The following is a 21,440-nucleotide window of genomic DNA, read 5'->3' on the forward strand; positions in this document are numbered from 1 at the left end:
ATTTGAATTATGTATATTTCTGGACCAATTTATCAGCATATCAAGAATATCAAACTTTCAAGGATGAATTTGAAATATTTACTTAATTTTTATTGTGAAAAAGCATTAAATACTTAAATCCTTTTAGTCTCAAATTAGCAATTCGTTTATATTGGAATTTGTTGTGTATTATTGGAATTTATTATCCAATGTACTATATGGATAGACATACTAAACATGTTCTTCACTTCACAAACTATGATGATAAGTAATACTACGTACTACAAAAGCCATGAATAGTTTTAGAGCATACACCAATAACAAGTACAACTAAAAAGGGCGAAATTTACATAAAAGTAAAACACATCATGGAGTGTGCAATGCATTTATTTGATTCTAATTATAAGCTCTGTGGATGCGATTAGGCGAACATGTTAGAGAGGGTTGGTAGTTTGACCTCTCCCTTCTGAGAGAGAGGAATGGTGAAGTTGCCAATGACAGGAACGTCAATAACCAGACCAAGATCCAATTGATAGTCAATGTCCTTTGCCAAGCTCATCAATATGCTCTATGGCACCTTAACATGCAGCCACATCCCCCATTGTCTTGTCCTTTGCCTTCAATGATCCTGGGTCTGCTATTGTCCCTGCTGCTATCTCCCTTTCACCACACAACACAAAAAAACATATAACAGTTTAAATTATAGCAAAACATCAAATTCTTTAAAAAAAAATAATAAAATTACCCTATAACCCGTTACCGGCTAAACGTGCGTGCATCCATTCATTTTGTTTTTATGATATAAATTCGAAATATTTACTAGTGAAGTTTCACTTACGAGTTATGAAAAATCTTTAGTAGGATTTCAGCTGACTAATTTTAATAAGGTCTTCTCACAATTATATTTTTTCTATACACATGCAGGACTAAATTTCAACTTTATTTAAAAGAATTGAACTCTCAGTTCTATTAATTCAACGTATTATCACTATTAATTCAGAATATTTTCTGTTTACTTCAACTTAATATAACACTAATACTCTATTATTAATGTATTAAATATTTGATTTTTTTTTTTTAAAAAAGGGTTATTTCAGTATTGGAGAGATTAACAAGAAGAATAAACATTTGCTTACAGGGATGTATATTAACAGCATCTAACAAGAAGTAGTTAAGATCGTTAGGTTAGTTAGAATAATCAGTTACAACTAACCTAAAGATCCTTCATGTACATATATTGACAAACCTACGTAATGAAAGCGTGATGCATATTTCTGTTTTTCCAGAACTGAGTCTTGATTCTCTCTCTGCATAATACGATATCTTTACATTATGGATACAGTGTCTTCTTCTTCATCACGACATATCACGTTTCTTCACATGGTATCAGAGCTCTTCAAATGAGGAGCTCTGCTGTGCACTCACTAGTCTCCTATCTTTCTTTCTTCCAAACATTCGTTGTTCATCATGAACGAAGCTGCATTCAACAATGTCGAGAGTTATTTGTACCTTCATCCTAGCGAAAATCCAGCTGCTGCTCTTGTCTCCCCAGTGCTGGACTCAACCAACTACCATTCATGGAGTCACTCCATGATCACTGCACTTAGTGCTAAGAACAAGCTAGAATTCGTGGACGGAAGCGCGCCGGAACCACTTAAAACGGACAGAACCTACGGTGCTTGGCGACGATGCAATAATATGGTGGTATCCTGGATAGTACACTCAGTTGCTGCTTCTATAAGACAAAGCGTGCTCTGGATGGACAAAGCCGAAGACATCTGGAGAGACCTGAAGTCGAGATACTCACAGGGAGATCTTCTAAGAATCTCCGATTTGCAGCAAGAAGCATCGACATTAAAGCAAGGAGCCCTCTCGGTGACAGAATATTTCACTAAGTTACGCGTAATTTGGGACGAGATTGAGAACTTCAGACCTGATCCAGCTTGCACCTGTAACAGCAGGTGTTCCTGCTCAGCTTTCGCCATTATCGCGCAAAGGAAGCTTGAGGACCGAGCTATGCAATTCTTGCGTGGCTTGAATGAACAGTATACAAACATCCGATCCCACGTATTGCTTATGGATCCTATACCAGCCATATCAAAGATCTTTTCGTATGTGGCACAACAAGAACGGCAACTGCTGGGTAATTCTTCTTCTCCCAATTTTAATTTTGAGTCTAAAGAAATCTCCATTAATGCTACGAAGTCCATTTGTGATTACTGTGGTCGAATGGGGCTGAAAGTGTGTGCTATAAGAAGCATGGTATGCCTCCCAATCACGAGATGAGAAACAAAGGCAATGGAGGAAGGAAGACTTGTACACACTGTGGAAGGATAGGACACACTGTTGATGTGTGTTACCGGAAGCACGGATACCCGCCGGGATATAAACCCTTCAATGGAAGATCCACAGTCAATAACATGGTGACGATGGATAACAAAACCATGGATGATCAGACTCAGCATCACGAATCCCAGGATCTCGTTCAATTTTCCCCAGAGCAATATAAGGCTTTACTTGCTTTAATCCAGCGGCCATCAATCGGAAACACGGCGTCGGAGCAAACCAAACAAGTTGCTTCAATATCGTCTTGCACCACTGATAAGCTTCCTAACCCAGGTATGTCTCGACCTATCATGAGCTCCTGGATACTAGATTCAGGAGCTACGGACCATGTAACATGTTCCCTAAACAATCTTCATTCATACGAGTCAATTAACCCAGTTACAGTGAAGCTGCCTAACGGTAATTACGTTCACGCTACCCATTCAGGCACTGTGCATCTTTCAAAAACCATAACCTTGTTTAACGTTTTATACATACCCACATTTACCTTTAATCTCATTTCTATTTCTAAACTCGTATCTTCCACTAACTGTACCTTGATTTTCTCTTCCACTTCATGTATGCTACAGGACACGAACCTTCGTATGAAGATTGGTATAGTTGAAGAGAGACATGGCCTCTATCACCTTATACCAGACCAAAACGACAAAGCTATTTGCTCAACCATTGTTCATCCTAAATGCAATATTATACCCATAGATCTTTGGCATTTTCGAATGGGCCATCTATCAACAGAAAGGTTACAATGTATGAAATCTTACTATCCTACTCTAAGAAATGATAAAGACTTTGTGTGTAATACATGTCACTATGCCAAACACAAAAAGCTTTCCTTTTCCTCGAGCATATCACATGCATCACATACTTTTGATTTGCTTCATATGGATATATGGGGTCCATGTTCAAAAACGTCTATGCATGGGCATAAGTATTTCCTAACCATTGTTGATGATCACTCACGATTTACATGGATATATCTTATGAACACTAAAGCTGAAACGCGAAACATCATCATAAACTTCATTGCATCCACTGAAACTCAATATAATAGGAAAGTCAAAACGATCAGAAGTGACAATGGGTCTGAATTTCTCATGCCCAGTTTCTATGCATCAAAGGGAATCTGCATCAAACAACATGTGTAGAGACACCCGAACAGAATGGCATTGCTGAACGCAAGCACCAACACTTGCTTAATGTGACACGTGCACTCTTGTTTCAAGCTAACTTGCCTTCGAGTTTTTGGTGTTATGCATTATTGCACGCAGCATACTTAGTAAACTGCATCCCTACTCCCTTTCTACATAACGCATCTCCCTATGAAAAATTACATGGACATATTCCAGATATATCTCATCTCCGCATTTTCGGTTGCCTATGCTATGCTAGCACTCTCAAGGCAAACCGAAAGAAATTAGATCCTAGAGCACATCCTTGCATTTTTATCGGATTTAAACCAAACACGAAAGGATATTTGATTTATGATTTACATTCACATAGCATCACTACATCCCGAAATGTTGTGTTTTATGAAAATCATTTTCCGCAAATCATTAACCCACAACACTCAGATATAAAACCCAGCACACTACTCCCAGAACCCTTCTCCATTACCCAACATGACCCAATTACAGAAACCTCACCAACACTACCTCCAGTACATGAACCCGTAAACATTACACGTGCGGAGGAACCCATTTTCTCACAACCCAGACGCTCAACACGACCCAAACAAGCACCATCGTACCTACAAGACTACCACCGTGAACTCTCTTCACACGATACCAATACTTCAACGAAGGTTCGTTACCCCCTAAGCTCGGTTCTCTCTTATTCACGGTTGTCACCCACACACAAGCACTTCGTCATGTCCATTACATCCACAGTTGAACCTTCCTCCTATGCCGAAGCTTCTCAGCATGACTGCTGGCTTAAAGCAATGAAAGCTGAATTGCAAGCTCTGCAATTGAACGAGACTTGGCAGCTCACTCCTCTTCCTCCTCATAAGACCGCCATTGGGTGCAGATGGGTATACAAGGTTAAGCATAAAGCGGATGGCTCCATAGAAAGGTACAAAGCACGTCTTGTAGCGAAAGGCTACACACAAATGGAAGGGCTTGATTATCTGGACACGTTCTCTCCAGTGGCGAAGCTAACCACTGTTCGTCTCCTCCTTGCTGTTGCTGCCATGAACCATTGGCATCTGAGACAGTTAGATGTTAATAACGCCTTTTTGCATGGCGAGCTCGAAGAAGAAGTCTATATGCAGGTTCCACCTGGTTTAACGGTTACAAATCCGAATCTGGTCTGTCGTTTGCAGCGTTCGCTTTATGGGCTCAAGCAGGCAAGCCGTCAATGGTTCATGAAACTTTCCGATTTTCTAACAGTGCATGGGTTCCAACAGTCTCACTCAGACCATTCTCTTTTTCTCCGCTTTAATGGTTCAGTCACCACGATACTCTTAGTCTATGTAGACGACATTATTTTAACAGGTAACAGCAACACTGCCATACAGGAGGTGCTCACATTGCTTGATCAAGCTTTTAAAATCAAGGATCTCGGAAACTTAAAGTACTTCCTTGGCCTGGAAATCGCGCGTTCCTCTGAGGGAATTCATTTGTCCCAAAGAAAGTACACTTTGGACATATTGTCTGACTCAGGAATGTTGGGTTGTCGGCCAAACACAACCCCGATGGATTCCTCTACCAAGCTTCACGCCACGACAGGAACTCCGTTATCGGCAGAGGCTTCTTCTTCTTACCGGAGACTCATTGGCCGACTCATATACCTCAATAACACTCGTCCCGACATCGCGTACGCAGTACAACAGCTTAGCCAATACATGTCTAGTCCCACGAATGCCCATCTTCAAGCAGCCTACCGCATATTACGATACCTCAAGGGCACACCAGGCTCCGGCATCTTCTTTTCCGCCACCGGAACCCCTCAGCTCCGAGCTTTCAGTGACTCAGATTGGGCCGGATGCCAGGATTCCAGGAGATCCACCACTGGTTTCGTCGTTTATTTCGGTTCTTCCCTTATTTCATGGCAATCTAAGAAGCAGTCTACCGTTTCACGAAGCTCGTCGGAGGCAGAATATCGAGCCCTAGCATCAACCACATGTGAACTTCAGTGGTTAACTTACCTTCTTCATGATTTTCGAATGACATTCGTTGAACCAGCTACCATTTACTGTGACAACCATTCAGCAATTCGGATTGCCACCAATCCTGTCTTTCACGAACGAACAAAGCATATCGAGATTGATTGCCATGTTGTCCGTCAACAGGTCACCTCGGGTCATCTCAAATTGCTCCCAGTATCATCCTCCTTGCAACTCGCGGATATTTTCACCAAAGCTCTACCTTCCACTATCTTTCAGCCTCTTTGTAACAAGCTAGGAATGTTAAATATCCATTCCCAGCTTGAGGGGGGGATATTAACAGCATCTAACAAGAAGTAGTTAAGATCGTTAGGTTAGTTAGAATAATCAGTTACAACTAACCTAAAGATCCTTCATGTACATATATTGATAGGCATGGCAACGGGTTGAAACGGGGACGGGTATTGCATTTCCCACCCCCGCCCCCGACTTTTTGACTAATCCCCGACCCCGCCCCCGACCCCCGACGGGGTTAAAATATCCATACCCACCCCCGTCCCCGTTGGAAGTCGGGTTTCCCCGCCCCGCCCCGCCCCCGCTAGAATTGATTAAAATTTTTTTTAAAAGAGAAAAAATATTAAAACTTATTGAAAAAAATTGAAAAAAAAAAGCTAAAAAATAGTTTCATAACAAAAAAACAATAACAAAGCCAAATTCAAAATATAGGATCATTATCATAATTTAAAAAATTACTAAAACAAATCAATCTATTCAATTAAAATCATAAAATTTGGGTATTGCATGAGGAATTAAGACATGCATATTTATTTTCCCACAAAAAAAACATTATCATCTAAATATATGTTGTCCCAACAATAAGTAGCATATGATTCTATTTAGCAAAAAAGGAGATATTAATATACTATGTTGGTTGTCCTTCAACATGTTTCATTTTGTTTAGCAACTTAAACATGTTTCATTCTTTCAAATTACATAATAAAAAAAAGAAACAACTTAAATTGTTCAACAAATAAATGTTAATCATTCCTCCAAATTAGTGACACTAGCAGCACCCATCATTTCACCTGCATAAAAGAAATAAAAAATTAGAACAAAAACTTATATTATATAATAACAAAAAATGAAATTTAGAACATTATTTACCTTCATCATCTGAAACCATTTCATTCATTACATTAGCACATTCAGCAACAACTTTATAGCTCATAGAACCTATAAAAATACATTACTAGTATTAGTTCTTGAATAAACACAAATATCAATTTAACAACATATATGAATAAAACTTTACCCGTATTTTCAGCACTCCACAACCAACTTCTAGCGCACATTAAAGCCTCTAAAGTAGTCCATTGAAGTCTACTACGATGTAGGCTTAATACTTGACCACCAGTGCTAAATGCAGATTCTGAAGCTACGGTAGATACTGGAATAGCTAATATATCCTTAGCAATTGCTTGAAGTGTTGGATACTTGACACCATTAAACTTCCACCACATCAAAATATCAAAGTCAACAGCTCTTGGTAAAACATCTTCTTCTAAATAGTGGTCTAACTCTGATTTAACATAAGAACTTCTAGCCCTTTTTTTTCTTATTATAAATCTATCATACTCAGATAATGCATCACCAACAACTTCACTACCAGTAACATCACCAACATTACTACCAAAAGAGCCTTTGTTCATTTTCATTTGGTAATCAGAAACTAAGTCATAACACAATTGTTGAATGCCCCTCACTTGAGTAAAAGAGTCATGCTCATACAATTTTTCATAATAATACTCAAGCAACTCCATCTTGTACCTAGGATCTAAAACAGTGGCAACTCCCATCACATTATGAATCACACCCCAATATTTATCAAATTTGATCATCATATTTTTTGCCATTTGTTGAATCATTGGGTTAGGAGAGGTAATCCATTGTTTGATTGCCAACTTAATCTCACATATATTTGGAAAATACAAATTAGCAGTTGGATGTTTAGTAGAAGAAAATAATTCAGTGATAGTATTGAACAACTTCAATCTCCCACAAATATCCTTTGCAAATTGCCACTGTAAAGTACTTGGCAAACAAGTATATTGAGACTCTCGTTGCTTTAATCGACAAAATACATCCTCATATCCTATGGCAATTTCAAGCATTTTATAAGTTGAGTTCCATCTAGTTGGACAGTCTAATGCCAAATTTTTAGTGTAAGGGATTCTCAATTGTTTAGCCGTTTCCTCAAATTTTTCCTTCCTCTTGGGTGTTGCTGTCCAATATGCTACACTATCCCGAATATTTTCTACACCTTCTTTCACCACTTCCAACCCATCTTTTACTATCAAATTAAGGATGTGAGCACAACAACGCATGTGAAGTAAAGATCCATCCCTAAGCAAACTACCTAAGTGCAATTTATCCTTAATTTTATCAATCATAGCATCATTTGTGGTACAATTATCTAGGGTGATAGTGGACAGTTTTGTGTCAATATTCCAATCCATCAAACAATCAGTCAATACATTGCAAAGTCTATCACTTGTATGAGGAGCAGGAACATAGATGAACCTAACATAAAAATAGAGATATAATATAAAAACAACCAAAAAAAAGAGATATAATATAATCATATTCAATCATTTTATAAAATAAAAGGCCTAATAATATAAAAAGTTCAAATTGTTTTATTAATTACCTCAAAATTTGACTTTGTAAGTTCCAACAACCATCAACGTAATGAGCTGTAATAGCCATATACCCCCTCTTCTGACTTGTTGAAGTCCACATGTCTGATGTAATGGCCACTCTTCCATCAAGACTATCCAACAACTTCAAAGTTGTTGCTCGTTCATTCTCATAGATTTTCATTATCTCCTTCTTAATTGTGTTTCTAGTAGGAACCTGAAAAATATCTACTATATAAATGTTAATAAAATTTGTATATGATAAAAAGGAAAATCTACTATAGTTTTTTATGTTAAAACATGATAATAAATATTGATTGTAAGGTATTTTTTTAGGAACACTGTAAGGTAATTAATAATTATAAAAAGTTATTCATTGGATTATGATTATTAGTGAATGAACTTGGCTAAATATCCTGATTATTGTGAGACCAATTTAATCCCTTATTAATCATGTCGATACTTACCTAATTATTGGTAGGCTTTTACTTCAAAAATTGTTTGTAAAAGTAGCTAGTAGAGCCAACCGAACTTTATGTATCATCTAACCTTCTTCATTCATAAAATGTCTTCAGGTAAGGAAATTGGATAGTGTTTGAAAACAAGAATCGATGGACCTAATAAAGTTTGCTTAATCAATCACTTCATCAGAAAAAATAAAGCAGAACTGTATAATACTATAATTATAAATGGAAGAAGTAGGGTATGGAATGAAAAAAGAGGTCCAGATTTTTAAGGAAATGAGCTGCATTTGTTAATCTGTGTTGTGTCAAGTTGGAAAAGAATGCTTAGGTTTTTCAAGGTCTTTTGGTATATGGAGAAATCTTTTGGGAAAGGATACAGTTTTAGCTTCTCCAGTTCTCCTTGATGCTCTGCTCAAGGTCTTCATATGGGGTTGCCATTTCAGATTTTCCCAGAGATCAGGGTGCTAGGCTGCTATTATGCACTTTTACTCTTGACTTCTGTTTTTCTGGTTCATTGTAATTAGTTTTCTTGTGGAGGAAATATTACCCTCCTATCTTTGTATACTTTTTATTTATTAATAAACTTCCAGTTCAATCAAAAATAACTATATATGGAAGAATTTAGTTAAATGTTTGTAGGAGAATGAACTTGCTATATACCTTGCTTTAGTGCAAATGGAAGTTGGAGATAATCAAATGCGTCAAGTATCAGCTCCACATTCTCCAATAGTACTTCCTCTATGCAACAATAGATGTCAAGTCAAAAATCAGTTCACCAAAAACCGTCAATAAAATAGCCTAATGGAAGCACAGCATGATTATAGCGAAGCTTGGTTATCAAATCGTGAATCACCATGCTAATTTTTAAATTGTGAATCATAATTTGTATAGAAACATAAGATCTAAGACAACGAAAAACAACCTTCTGCATCGGGATCTACCGCATAAATCACACTTTCTGCATAGAGATGATAAACTTAAATCTAAAAGCATTTCGGATCTAATAAGCTGAGATTAAAATAAATTTATGAATGAATGAATGAGAAGAAGGAACCTTCGTTGCGTCCTCTCTTGAGCGGCCTCACGTTCTCCACCACTTCTCCTTGACTGAGAGGCTGAGAGCTGCAGTAGCTGTAGCGGCTGCGGCGCAAAATAAGATTTAGGTTTAGCAAATAGCAATGTGAGGAGTGAGGACTGAGAGGTGCAGCAGTAGCAGCGCAAAATAAGAGTTAGCCTTTAAAAATTAGGTTTTTCAAATTATAACATTGAGGTGGGTCGGGGTCGGGGCGGGGGCGGGGCGGATACCTGTAATCCCATACCCGCCCCCGCCCCCGTTTTGGGTTATCGGGGAAAACCCGAACCCGACCCCGAACCCGGTCAACGCGGTTTTTATCCGTCAAAGTCGGGGCGGGTTCGATTCGGTTCTCACGGGGTCGGGTTCCGCTGCCATGCCTATATATTGACAAACCTACGCAATGAAAGCGTGATGCATATTTCTGTTTTTCCAGAACTGAGTCTTGATTCTCTCTCTGCATAATACGATATCTTTACATTATGGATACAGCGTCTTCTTCTTCATCACGACATATCACGTTTCTTCACAATGTAACAGAAGTTTTAATTAAGGGTACCTGGATGCGCTTTTGAAAGAGTAGTTGATCTCACAGATGGGTATCAAGCAAAGTTCTTGGCCATATCATTTCACAAAGTTCTTGGCTTAACTGCGACGACATTTTTTAACAATAGACCCTAAACAGAGAACCAACACTGCCACTGCGAAAAATGTAAAAGATGCACACTGCATTTATAGCAAGAGGAAAATGAAACCTTGTCCAAGTATGCCAATACCAGAATGATGCTCCTGACACGTGTTCGCCGTCGCCTCTCGCATACCTACACGTGATGATACGTGTCGCACGTGACCACCCTTTTGTCAATGATCATCACTCACGTAGGATCTCGAGAAAACCAGAAGTAATAATATTAGTATTGAATGACATTTTTTTTATTACATGTAACTAATATTTTAAATTTTGTATAGAAAAAACATTTAACTTTATTTAATTGAAAATTATAGCACTATATATTTCAATTATTTAAACTCTATTTGAGACCTATAATCGATAATTTATTTAAATTGTTATATAAATTTATTTTTAATATTTTTTTACAAAAATATTTAAATTAAATTTAGAAATAAAGATAAGGGGAATTAAACTAAAAGATATAATTGATCCAAAAGATTATTTAAGCATAAAAAACTTTAAAAAATGAAGAATTTAATGTGGTTGAAAAGTTTTTTTTTTTTTTTGTATTATTGTGAATTAGTATGTGATCTAATGAACATCGAAGGGAAATTTTAGAGAAAAATATTAAAAATATATAACTGAGAGACAGTAAAATTATCATCATTAAAGTTATGTATTTTAATTTCCAACATAGAAATTAAAATATGTAATTTATTGCATGTAAAAATAACAATTTGAATTGAATTTAAATACACAATTATAGGGTAAAAGTTTTTTTTATACTATCATTCAAAATAACTTATTAAATTTTATAGTAATTATTTTAAAATTAACATTTATAATATTTTAATGAATTAATAATATAAGATATTTTCCTATATCACAGTAAATCAATATTAAATTCCAACAACTTTAACTAATTAAAGTATTTTTTTTTTACTAATTAAAGAATATTCTGTCATGCACTCTAACTTTTAACGGGAAAAGTAGGTAGATTATAGATTCATGTACAAAATGGCAATATCAAACCAGATGTGACAGTACATTGTACACCTCAATTACAACATAATGAACTAGAAAGCAAATGAAGAGAGTAAATATAAGTCAAATTGTCTGTTTGATAAATGGAGTTACATTGCATGTACGTAAATGCATACATATTGCAGGCTAGCTGTAGTTATAGCAGAGAAGAAGCTAAGGACCACCGTTATTATTGGAACCTAACCTAGAGAGAAACTGTATTTGCCTCAGAAGAGGCGTTAGGGTTTCCATGAACATTTCGCATGGGTGATTGTGAATTCCCTCGTAAGTGGTCACCACGATGCTTTTTGTGTCTTTGTTTGGATAACCTTTGCATCTGTTTCTTCACATTGCATGTATGATGCGTGCAGCGGTAGTAGCTTCTTTATTGTCCAATGCAAGATTAAAATATATATGCACCGCCAAACCAACCATCAATGATCTCAAATTAACTAAATGGTGCACTTCGAAACCAGATATATACAAACATGTAAATCGTTATGATTAAAAAAAGTTGTAGCAATTTGCTAAATAACATTCATTTTGGGGTAATACATTATATTAAAGAAAGTTAGATTTGATTAAAATGGAGAGAAAGAAAATACAATTGCAGCTCACCATTGGAAGTAACGGTCTCAAATCTTCCATTTTTAAAGTTGAGATGTGGATTGAGATTCTTCCATTTTCTAGTTGTTGTTCTTTTCTTCTATGGAGAGAATCTCAATCCACTTATTTTGTGAAAATGCTGAACAAGGAAATTGCTGAACAGTATGCTGTACTTAACAAACAACAATTTTGTGAGATGAAATCTTAAAATTTTTATTAAATTTTCATCTATTGCTAACGGGTTAATTAGTTGACGCGAGATCTCAGTTGTGTCCTTGAAATTATTTAATCCCGAAAATATTCATTAAATATTTGCTCAAAACTGAAAATGTAGAACTTTAATCTCTGAGCTATATAATTTTCTTCTATTTTTTAGTACATATTCATAATCTTTAAAAGTAAATGTATAGTATTTTAATTCCTGAAAAAACTATTAATGAATAAAGAATTAAAATTTGTCACGTTTGTAATATTGGAAACCGTTATGTAATCTTTTTTTTAAAAAAAAAACATTAGTAATATAATGACTTGTCACACTATTGTGACAAGTCAATCACATATAATATTTTGCAATCAATGTTTTTAAATTTTTTATTTGTCCAAATAATAAAATAACATTTCAAACTTTCACTTAATTAGAAAATTAAATATTGATATTTCACCATGGGAGTGGAAGGCTTAAATTCACATTGAGCCCCTCGAAGGGGTATTAGGACCCAAATGAATGGATTGAAAGTTTTATCCAAAATAATAAATTATTTAATATATATAAAAAAAGTAGACATTTTCTATTTACACGCCATGTTTGCATCGTATACCTTTGTTTCCCTACCTTTATGTCTTAATTAGAAATATATTTAAAATAAATAAATAAATAATCATTTTCATTCATGAATGTGTAACACACGGATAAATTTATTCATGAAAGATGAAAATTCAAATTGTAGTTTACGAAAATGAAAAAAAATGCGATAAATATATTAATCAATTAATTTCCGTCTGTTATAATTAATGAAAGAGTCTATGTGATATATTTAAGGACGAATTTATTGGTATTCTACCCATTTAAAGACAAAAATGACTATTTACTTCGAATATAATTTAATGTTCATTTTTTTTAGTCGTTATAAACACAACATTATAATATACGTTTGAAAAAATAAGAAAAGAAGTATAAATTAAAACAAACATAAGAATAAATATAATATTGATTAATTTATATTGTTTTATTTTTTAAAAAATATTTGTTATAATTTTATATTTACAACGATTTAAAAAAGAGAATAAAATGAAAATTAAATTATATTTTAATTAAATAATCATATATGTTTCTGGGTAGGTAAAACACAAACAATTTCATTCGAAAATATGTCATATAGACTTGTTGGTAATTTTTTTTATTTTCAGAAATTAAAATTTGAATTTTTATCTTTTGAGATAAATTTATTCACATCCGGGAACAAAAATAATTATTTAACTATTTTAGAGATTATTAATTTTTTTATCCTTTAAATATTATTATTGGTATATTTGATTGATTTAATTACTAAATATGATAATTCTTTTATATGTATAAGTGACTATAAAAAAAGATAAAATTTAATTTTAATTATATTATCTACTTCTAATTCTATAACATTATAAATAATCAATATAATTATACAAAAAACAGTAAAATTTGGCATCCAGACGGGTGCCGTAAGTAGTTTACCCTTACAAGAAAGCTATTCCATGCTTCTGCTGGAAGTGGCCACGTGTATCATAATCTATATTCTTGTTTTACTCCCCATCGCCGCCGCAAGCGATGGCGGACTCCGGCGGCGACCTCCGGCGGCGACCTCGCCGGCATCATTTGTTCGATCTCCTATGAGCCCCTCAACCTCATCAGCGAGGATCTTCAATCGGTCTCCATCTGCGTCCACGTTTTTCACGAGCTCTGGTAAATCCCTTCTACCCTATTGCGTTTTTTTCATTAATCGATGCAGACACTGTTACAGTTGCATTGCACCCATTTTGATTTGGGTATGTTTGTTTGGTGGGGGTGTTGTGTGCAGTCTGCGGCAATGGTTGGAGTACTCTTCGAAAGGGAAGAAGCACACTTGCCCCATTTGCAAGCAGGGTTGCAGGGCCAGCGACGCTTGCTGGCTCTATTTTCAGTCAGTGGGAGATGCGAACGATAGTGTGAAGCCTCAGAAGAGCTTTGAATTGGAGGAAGATGCTGGGGTTCCTGCGTAGGGAGGTGAATGTTTCGGGGCTTAATTCTCAGGTTGAAGGGCAAACAAAGGAATTGGAAGGACTTAATGAGAAGGTATTTTTATTTTATTTTATTTTTTAACGGTTGTGTTTAGATGGGAGAGAGAGACTAAGAAGCGCATCGGAGGAGATTGAAGGATATCACGGTGAATAATATTTATAAAAATTTGGTCTTTAATTGAATTCATTGATATTGTTGGTACTGTTGTTGGTTGTGTTTAGTTTGATTTGTGAGGTAAATGAGATGCTTTAGGTTGAGGTGTGAGTGAGTGTGTGGAATTTGATGTTCAAATGGGGATAGGAACGAGGAAGATCAAGAAGGGCATTGGAGGAAATTGTTAAGAGAGGTCTTGAATAATATTCTTAAGAATTTGGGCTTTAATTGAATTCAATGATACCATGCTATCCATTTACCTGACCTTACTTAGTATAATAGTAGGGTAAGGCTTTTGTTGCAGTTATTGGTTTTGTTTAGCTTAATCTGTGGGGTAAATTTGTAAATGAGATGCTTTAGTTTGAGGTGTGAGTGAGTGCGTGAAACTTGTTTAGAATTGTTAATTTTTATTGGAATGTTAAACTGATCCATGCTTTGCTTTGTGATGGTTACTGGATGGAAAGTGTTATTAGAAAAAACCCTACTTTTACGGTGACTAGAGATAAAATCAAGGTAGAGTATATAAGTGAGGGACAAACCTCACCCTATGAGCTAACTTTTGGATTTGAGTTAGGCTCAAATCCACATTCTAAGATAGTATCTAAGCATATCCAAGATTCATTCAAAGAGTCACCCACCATGTTATTTATGTACTAAGCCCAAAAGTGCTGGGCGTGAGGGAGTGCATTGGGAAAAGAAATTCAAAATTCATTCTTTTCATGTGACCTGTTATTTTAATCTGTAACGAATTAAAGAAACACCAATATGTTGATGATGGGGCATTTGGAATGACAGTGAAATGAGTGGCTTAGTAGAGTGAACTCAGTGAAGGGATTCAAATCTTGCCCCATGTATTATATTTTAATTTTAATGCAATATGCTACTTTGCAATCAGATCAATGGTTAGTAATGTTGGTTAAAAGTTCAAACACTAAATCCTTGTGGGGTGTGGGACAATCAATTACTATTACCTGGTGTTATATATCTCCTTAAAAGGTCTCAGTTCACTCCCTTGTTTCAAAAAATAGTAGCAAGCATAAAATTTGTCTTTCATATTTACTGCAATTTTTTTTAATAAATGCTATTGATTTCTCATGGCTCTTAAATGGGTATGCCTGCAGCTTTGTACTTGCAAGGAGCAGGCAAAGATAGAGACAGCTTTAAAGAATGAGGTTTTAAATAAAAAAGCATCAATTCCAGCTTCAAATGAAATCAGAGGTGAAATACTCTGTAGCCTTCTGTTTTATTTGGGACAAGTTAACTATTTACAGCCTGAATTAACTTGTAAAGATTTATATTGAATTAGGAGCTTGAGAAGTCAACTTTGGAGTGTTTTAGATTAAAAGAAAGTAATATGGCTTTGACTAAAGAACTTGCAGCTTTAAAATTATGAGTGGAGCTTCATTTTGAATTTTGATCGAGTAACCATATTTTGTTTATGATATAATTTTTGTTTATTTTTTTACTTCTTGCTATGTTGGTTTATGGCCTGCACCGTAGAGTATATCTGATCTGGACATTGATGAAGAGGAGGTTTTGAAGCTTGCCGCTTTGGGTAAGGGGCCAACAGTAAAGACACAGTAGATATATTGAAAAGATCTCTGGTGGTCATGCGGAACAGGTTTATCCACCAAATCTTTTTTTTTTTTTTTTTTTTTTTTTTGCAAATAAGGTACGTTGAAAAAGTTGTTCAGTGTTGAACTTTCTGAAATTTGAAACAGACAAATATTTTAATTTTTGCGCTTTTGCTTGAGATACTATTCTGTGTACTGTAGGCACAAGATTCGTGTTTAGCCCTTAAAATTGTGCCTGGTTGACTAAAAACTAGATTTTACTACATAGTTCTTATCATTTAGCATTTTTTTACTTTTCATCCTTGTAAAATTATTTTTTTGTTTTTAATTTTTCCAAATTATGTTTGTTTTATTTTTTGTCCATACTTTATATAATACTTTTTCCTATTCAAAGTGTTATCTAAAATACTTTAAGGAAAAAAAAAACAAAATAAACTTAAAATAAAAAAATAATTTTGTAAGGATGAAAAACATAAAAATACTAAATTGCTGAGTAAAAATATTTAAACCCTAAAATTATTATGCTTTGCCTGGAATGTAAATTGTAATTGCTCATATTCTGATAGGAGTTATAAACAATTGATGGCCAAGTGCAATATTCTTGGAAGAGGTGAGGCTTGGTATAGCAAAAAGCTTTAGAAGGCTAAAGAGAAGATCACTAAACTGAAGGTAAGTACATGATGAACTTGCTAGTTGCTAATCTCATCAGTAGCAATTTATATGGATATTAACTGTTTGAGTTTTCTGGGCATTTTTAGGAGAGGGTACAAGAACTGGAGACATTAACTGAAGCAAAAGAGAACGAATATCTGAGGTCTGTGAAACTTTCTAAAATAACAAAGACTTCAAAGAATCTCGAAGAAAGCATCAAATCTGATTCTGATACATTGACAGCTTGCAAACTTTCATCAAAAGAACAAAGCAACCGAATTTTGACACCCAAATCTGGAATTGACCTGACTGCAAACGACAACAGTAAATATTTTCAATCTTTGAAGATATAGAACTCCAATGTTACTAAAAATAAGGCTGTGAATGTTAGTAATGGAAGTAAAACTACCTTTTCTCTTGATATAAAAAGAGAGTATATCTCAATTGATGAGGATGATCCAGAAGGCACTAATGCTTTGCAAGGATGTTCAAAACACAACTACAAAGATCAAGACAGGGATGATATTGCTTTTAGCAAGCCTTCTCTAGTGAAGCTAGAGTCTGTGTCTGGCATAAAGACTGAAACATCATTGCAAGGAAATTGTACTTTGGCTGCGTCTCCTAGAGTTGATATTGACATTGGCATTGACATGGCTAACATTTCAGCTGGTGCTATGGATGAAGATGTAACTTTACAAACCAACATTAAACAACCCGTGGTGAACATTACAAAGGAGTTACCATTAACACTTTCAAATTCAGGTATGCTACTAGTTGAGTTTTAAAAACAGATTTTTTTTAATTAAAAGTATATACTATTCATGATTTACTGAACAAAACTCAAATGCTGGGCATTTTCTTCTTTCTCCATCTTAATCTCCTGGGAGCATCTGCATTTCTAGTGGATTGCTTGGTCCTGATGGAACTCATCGATACTAGGGTAAATGGTGCAAACTGATAGAGACAGTAATAATTTACAGTTACCTGGACAGTTAATTCACCATGTTACTAGTGGACCCAAAATATGGCGTGTATATTCTAGAAGGGGCAAGAAGGTAAAAAGTGGCTGAGGTTGTTACCAATCATGAGGTGGCAGGGATGAGGGAGCAGCACTCTTTCCACAATATAAGGAGCAGTCAGTTAGAGAGAAAGGGGATTCGGGGGGATTGTAGCTAGAATTGGACAGAATAGGGTACTCTAGTATCCTATAGGAGCTTAGCTCTGGGCCCTACATTGGGATTGTTACATTCTATTCTCTGTATTTGCTCACATTTCATCAATAAAGCTCTTTTTCCCTCATATATTTCATATCTGTTACTGTTTAATTGAATATTCTACTTTTGGTATGTAACAAACTGGTCCGACCTGCCGGATCCTTTTGTCCAGAAACCAGTGAATGCCCCCAAAGAAGGTTAACCACACTGAGTTCAAGAAAATGGAAGCAAAGGTGATTGCGTTGGAAAGCGAGATGTCAGAGGTGAAATCGACGTTGTTAGACGTCCAGAACGCGGTGAAAGCTAGCCACGAGAGTCTCATGGCTATGTTTGAACGTTGTTTGAACAGAACACTGCAGGAGGAGGAGGGTAGCGCGAGTGGCGCTGCGAAAGAAGGAACACCCAAACCACCACCAAGAACAGACGGCTCTTCCGGAATCGGGTTTCACAATCTCAGTAGTGATGCGTTGACAGAGTTCCGTCAATCCATCAAAAAAGTGGAGCTACCATCCTTCAATGGCGAAGATCCGGCCGGATGGATTTCGCGCGCTGAAGTATACTTTCGTGTTCAGGGAACGTTACCGGAGTTGAAGGTGAATCTCGCTCAGCTATGTATGGAGGGAGCGACGATTCATTTCTTCAATTCTCTAATCGGAGAAGATGAAGATCTGTCGTGGGAGAAGTTGAAAGAATCCTTGTTGTGCCGATACGGTGGTCACAGCGACGGCGACGTATATGAACAGTTGACCGGTTTGAAACAGAAGGGGACGGTGGAAGAATACATCACCGAAGTTGAGTACCTAACAGCTCAGATTCCAAAATTGCCTGACAAGCAATTTTTGGGATATTTTCTTCAAGGATTGAAGGCAGAGATTAGAGGAAGGGTTCGAAGCTTCGTAGCAATGGGAGAGATGAGTCGCAGAGACTGTTACAGGTAACGCGGGCAGTAGAGATGGAGATTGGTGGTGGAAATGAGTCGTTTAATAGTCGAAGTCCCAGATCTGGAAAAGGGTCACACCGATCCGGATTACATGGAGCAGTTCAAGAAAACTCAGATTGGGTTTTAGTGAAGAATAGAGATGGTGGGTCGAATGGGGGTGCCAAAAGCAATTCTGTTGGGCCTAGAGAAGACAAAACAGCCCATGGTGACAGGAGGAGGAATGGGCCTCGTGACCGTGGTTTCCAACACTTATCCTACCAAGAGTTGATGGATAGGAAGCAAAAGGGCCTCTGTTTCAAGTGTAAGGGTCCTTTCTCTCCAACACATCAATGCCCTGATAAACATTTGAGAATCCTTCTTGTTGACGAAGGTGATCCGGCGGAGGACGGCGGTCAGATTCTGGCAGTGGAAGTAAGCGAAGAGGAGAACGACGAGGTAGGAGAGATGAGCTTGCTTCACTTGGATCATATGGCTAATCACACCCCTCAAACCATACGATTCCAAGGTGAGATACAAGGGGTTCCCGTGCTCATTTTAGTAGATAGTGGCGCCACACACAACTTCATATCACAGAAGTTGGTAGGGAAAATGGATTGGGTGGTGGAGAGGACTTCACAGTTGCGGATTAAGTTGGGTGATGGTTTCCAAACCATGACTCAAGGAGTTTGTAGGAAGGTGGAATTAAAGGTTGGAGGTTGGGAAATTCAAGCAGACATGCACTTGTTTGAGCTAGGAGGAGTTGATGTGGTACTTGGGGTGGAATGGTTGAGGACTTTAGGAGACACCATTATGAATTGGAAGAAGCAGATGATGAGTTTTTGGAGTGATAAGGAGTGGATCACACTACAAGGCTTAGGGAGCACCAATGATTCCATGGTGGCTCTACAGAGCGTTCTAAGCAAAACTGTGCATTGGAGAGAAAAGACTCTATGGAGTGTAGAGAAGCAGGGAAGTGTAGAGCTGGGGTCACATTTGTCTCCAACACAAAGGGCAAGTGTTGACCAAATATTGCAGAATTATGCTTCAGTATTTGTAGAGCCAAAAGGACTTCCACCCATCAGAAGTAAAGAGCATGCCATTACCTTGGTTGAAGGGTCTGGTCCTGTGAATGTGAGACCCTACCGGTACCCTCATCACCACAAAGATGAGATTGAAAAGCAAGTTAGAGAGATGTTGTCCACTAGTATAATCAGAGATAGTACCAGCTCCTTCTCAAGTCCTGTGATCTTGGTGAAAAAGAAAGACAACACGTGGCGGATGTGCATTGATTATAGAGCCCTCAACAAGGTAACAGTCCCAGATAAATTTCCCATTCCTGTTATTGAAGAATTGTTGGATGAACTACATGGTGCTAGATTTTTTTCTAAATTAGATTTAAAATCTGGATATCACCAAGTAAGAATCAAGGAAGAGGATGTATACAAGACAGCTTTTCGTACTCATGAGGGGCATTATGAATTTTTAGTCATGCCTTTTGGCCTAATGAATGCACCCTCGACATTTCAGAGCCTCATGAATGATGTCTTTAAACCCTTGCTTAGGAAATGCGTACTAGTTTTCTTTGATGATATACTAGTTTATAGTGCTGATTGGGAAGCCCATTTGGAGCATTTGCAAACTGTTTTGCAACTGTTAGCAGTACATGGGTTAGTAGCCAACAAAAAGAAGTGTCATTTTGCTCAACACACCATTGAATACTTGGGCCATGTCATATCCCAAGCTGGTGTAGCAGTGGATCCTAGCAAGATTGAAAGTGTGATTCAATGGCCAACCCCAATGAATGTGAAGGGAGTGAGGGGGTTCTTAGGGTTAACTGGCTACTACAGAAAATTCATCAAACATTATGGCAAGATAGCTAAACCATTGACTGAACTTACCAAGAAGGATGGGTTCAAGTGGGGAGAAGAGGCTAAGAGAGCTTTTGAAGAGTTGAAGGGGAAGCTTACTACAGCTCCTGTACTAGCTCTACCTGATTTTAGCAAGGAGTTTGTCATAGAATGTGATGCCTCTGGTAGTGGAGTAGGGGCCATATTGATGCAAGATAAAAGACCAATAGCTTATTTCAGCAAGGTTCTGGGAATAAGAAATCTGTCTAAATCTGCATATGAGAAAGAATTGATGGCAATGGGTTTAGCTATTCAACATTGGAGACCCTACCTTCTTGGAAGAAAATTTATTGTCTCAACTGATCAAAAAAGTTTAAAGCAGTTGCTACAGCAAAAGATAACCACTGCAGAACAACAAAACTGGGCTGCCAAGTTGCTTGGATATAATTTTGAAGTTGTTTATAAGCAGGGCAAATTGAATAAGGGGGCTGATGCACTCTCCAGAATGCATGAAGGGATGGAGTTTCAGAGTATTACAACATTTTTACAATGGGACCAGACACAAATAATACAAGAAGAGGTGCAGAAAGATGACTACTTACAGCAAGTGGTTGCTGATTTGTTGCAAGACCCAACAGCTAGGCCTGGATATGTATACAAACAAGGAGTATTGATGTATGAAGGCAGACTAGTAATCTCAAAGCAGTCAGCTATGATTCCTATTTTATTGAAGGAGTTTCATAGCACCCCACATGGAGGACACTCAGGATTCTACAAGACATACAGGAGATTGGCAGCTAATGTATACTGGGTGGGAATGAAGGGAGCAGTGCAAGAATTTGTGAGGAGCTGTGATACATGCCAAA

At 36.7% G+C, this 21,440-nt stretch overlaps 1 protein-coding gene and 1 pseudogene across 1 annotated transcript; both read right to left on the minus strand.

Moving 5' to 3' along the window:
• Window positions 1–350: 350 nt before the first annotated feature.
• On the minus strand, window positions 351–10,479 carry LOC113002117 (desiccation protectant protein Lea14 homolog; annotated as a pseudogene).
• On the minus strand, window positions 6,324–10,111 carry LOC106799424 (zinc finger BED domain-containing protein RICESLEEPER 2-like). Its single transcript, XM_026129169.2, has 8 exons — window positions 10,057–10,111; window positions 9,643–9,728; window positions 9,511–9,546; window positions 9,249–9,326; window positions 8,136–8,352; window positions 6,741–8,008; window positions 6,593–6,661; window positions 6,324–6,513 (listed from the first exon to the last, which is right to left on the minus strand). Exons 5-8 carry the CDS (start codon window positions 8,306–8,308, stop codon window positions 6,470–6,472), a joined length of 1,554 nt encoding a protein of 517 aa, XP_025984954.1. The 5' UTR covers window positions 8,309–8,352; window positions 9,249–9,326; window positions 9,511–9,546; window positions 9,643–9,728; window positions 10,057–10,111; the 3' UTR covers window positions 6,324–6,469.
• Window positions 10,480–21,440: the final 10,961 nt, after the last annotated feature.

This window comes from Glycine max, chromosome 7, assembly GCF_000004515.6.
Source record: "Glycine max cultivar Williams 82 chromosome 7, Glycine_max_v4.0, whole genome shotgun sequence".
NCBI lineage: Eukaryota > Viridiplantae > Streptophyta > Magnoliopsida > Fabales > Fabaceae > Glycine > Glycine max.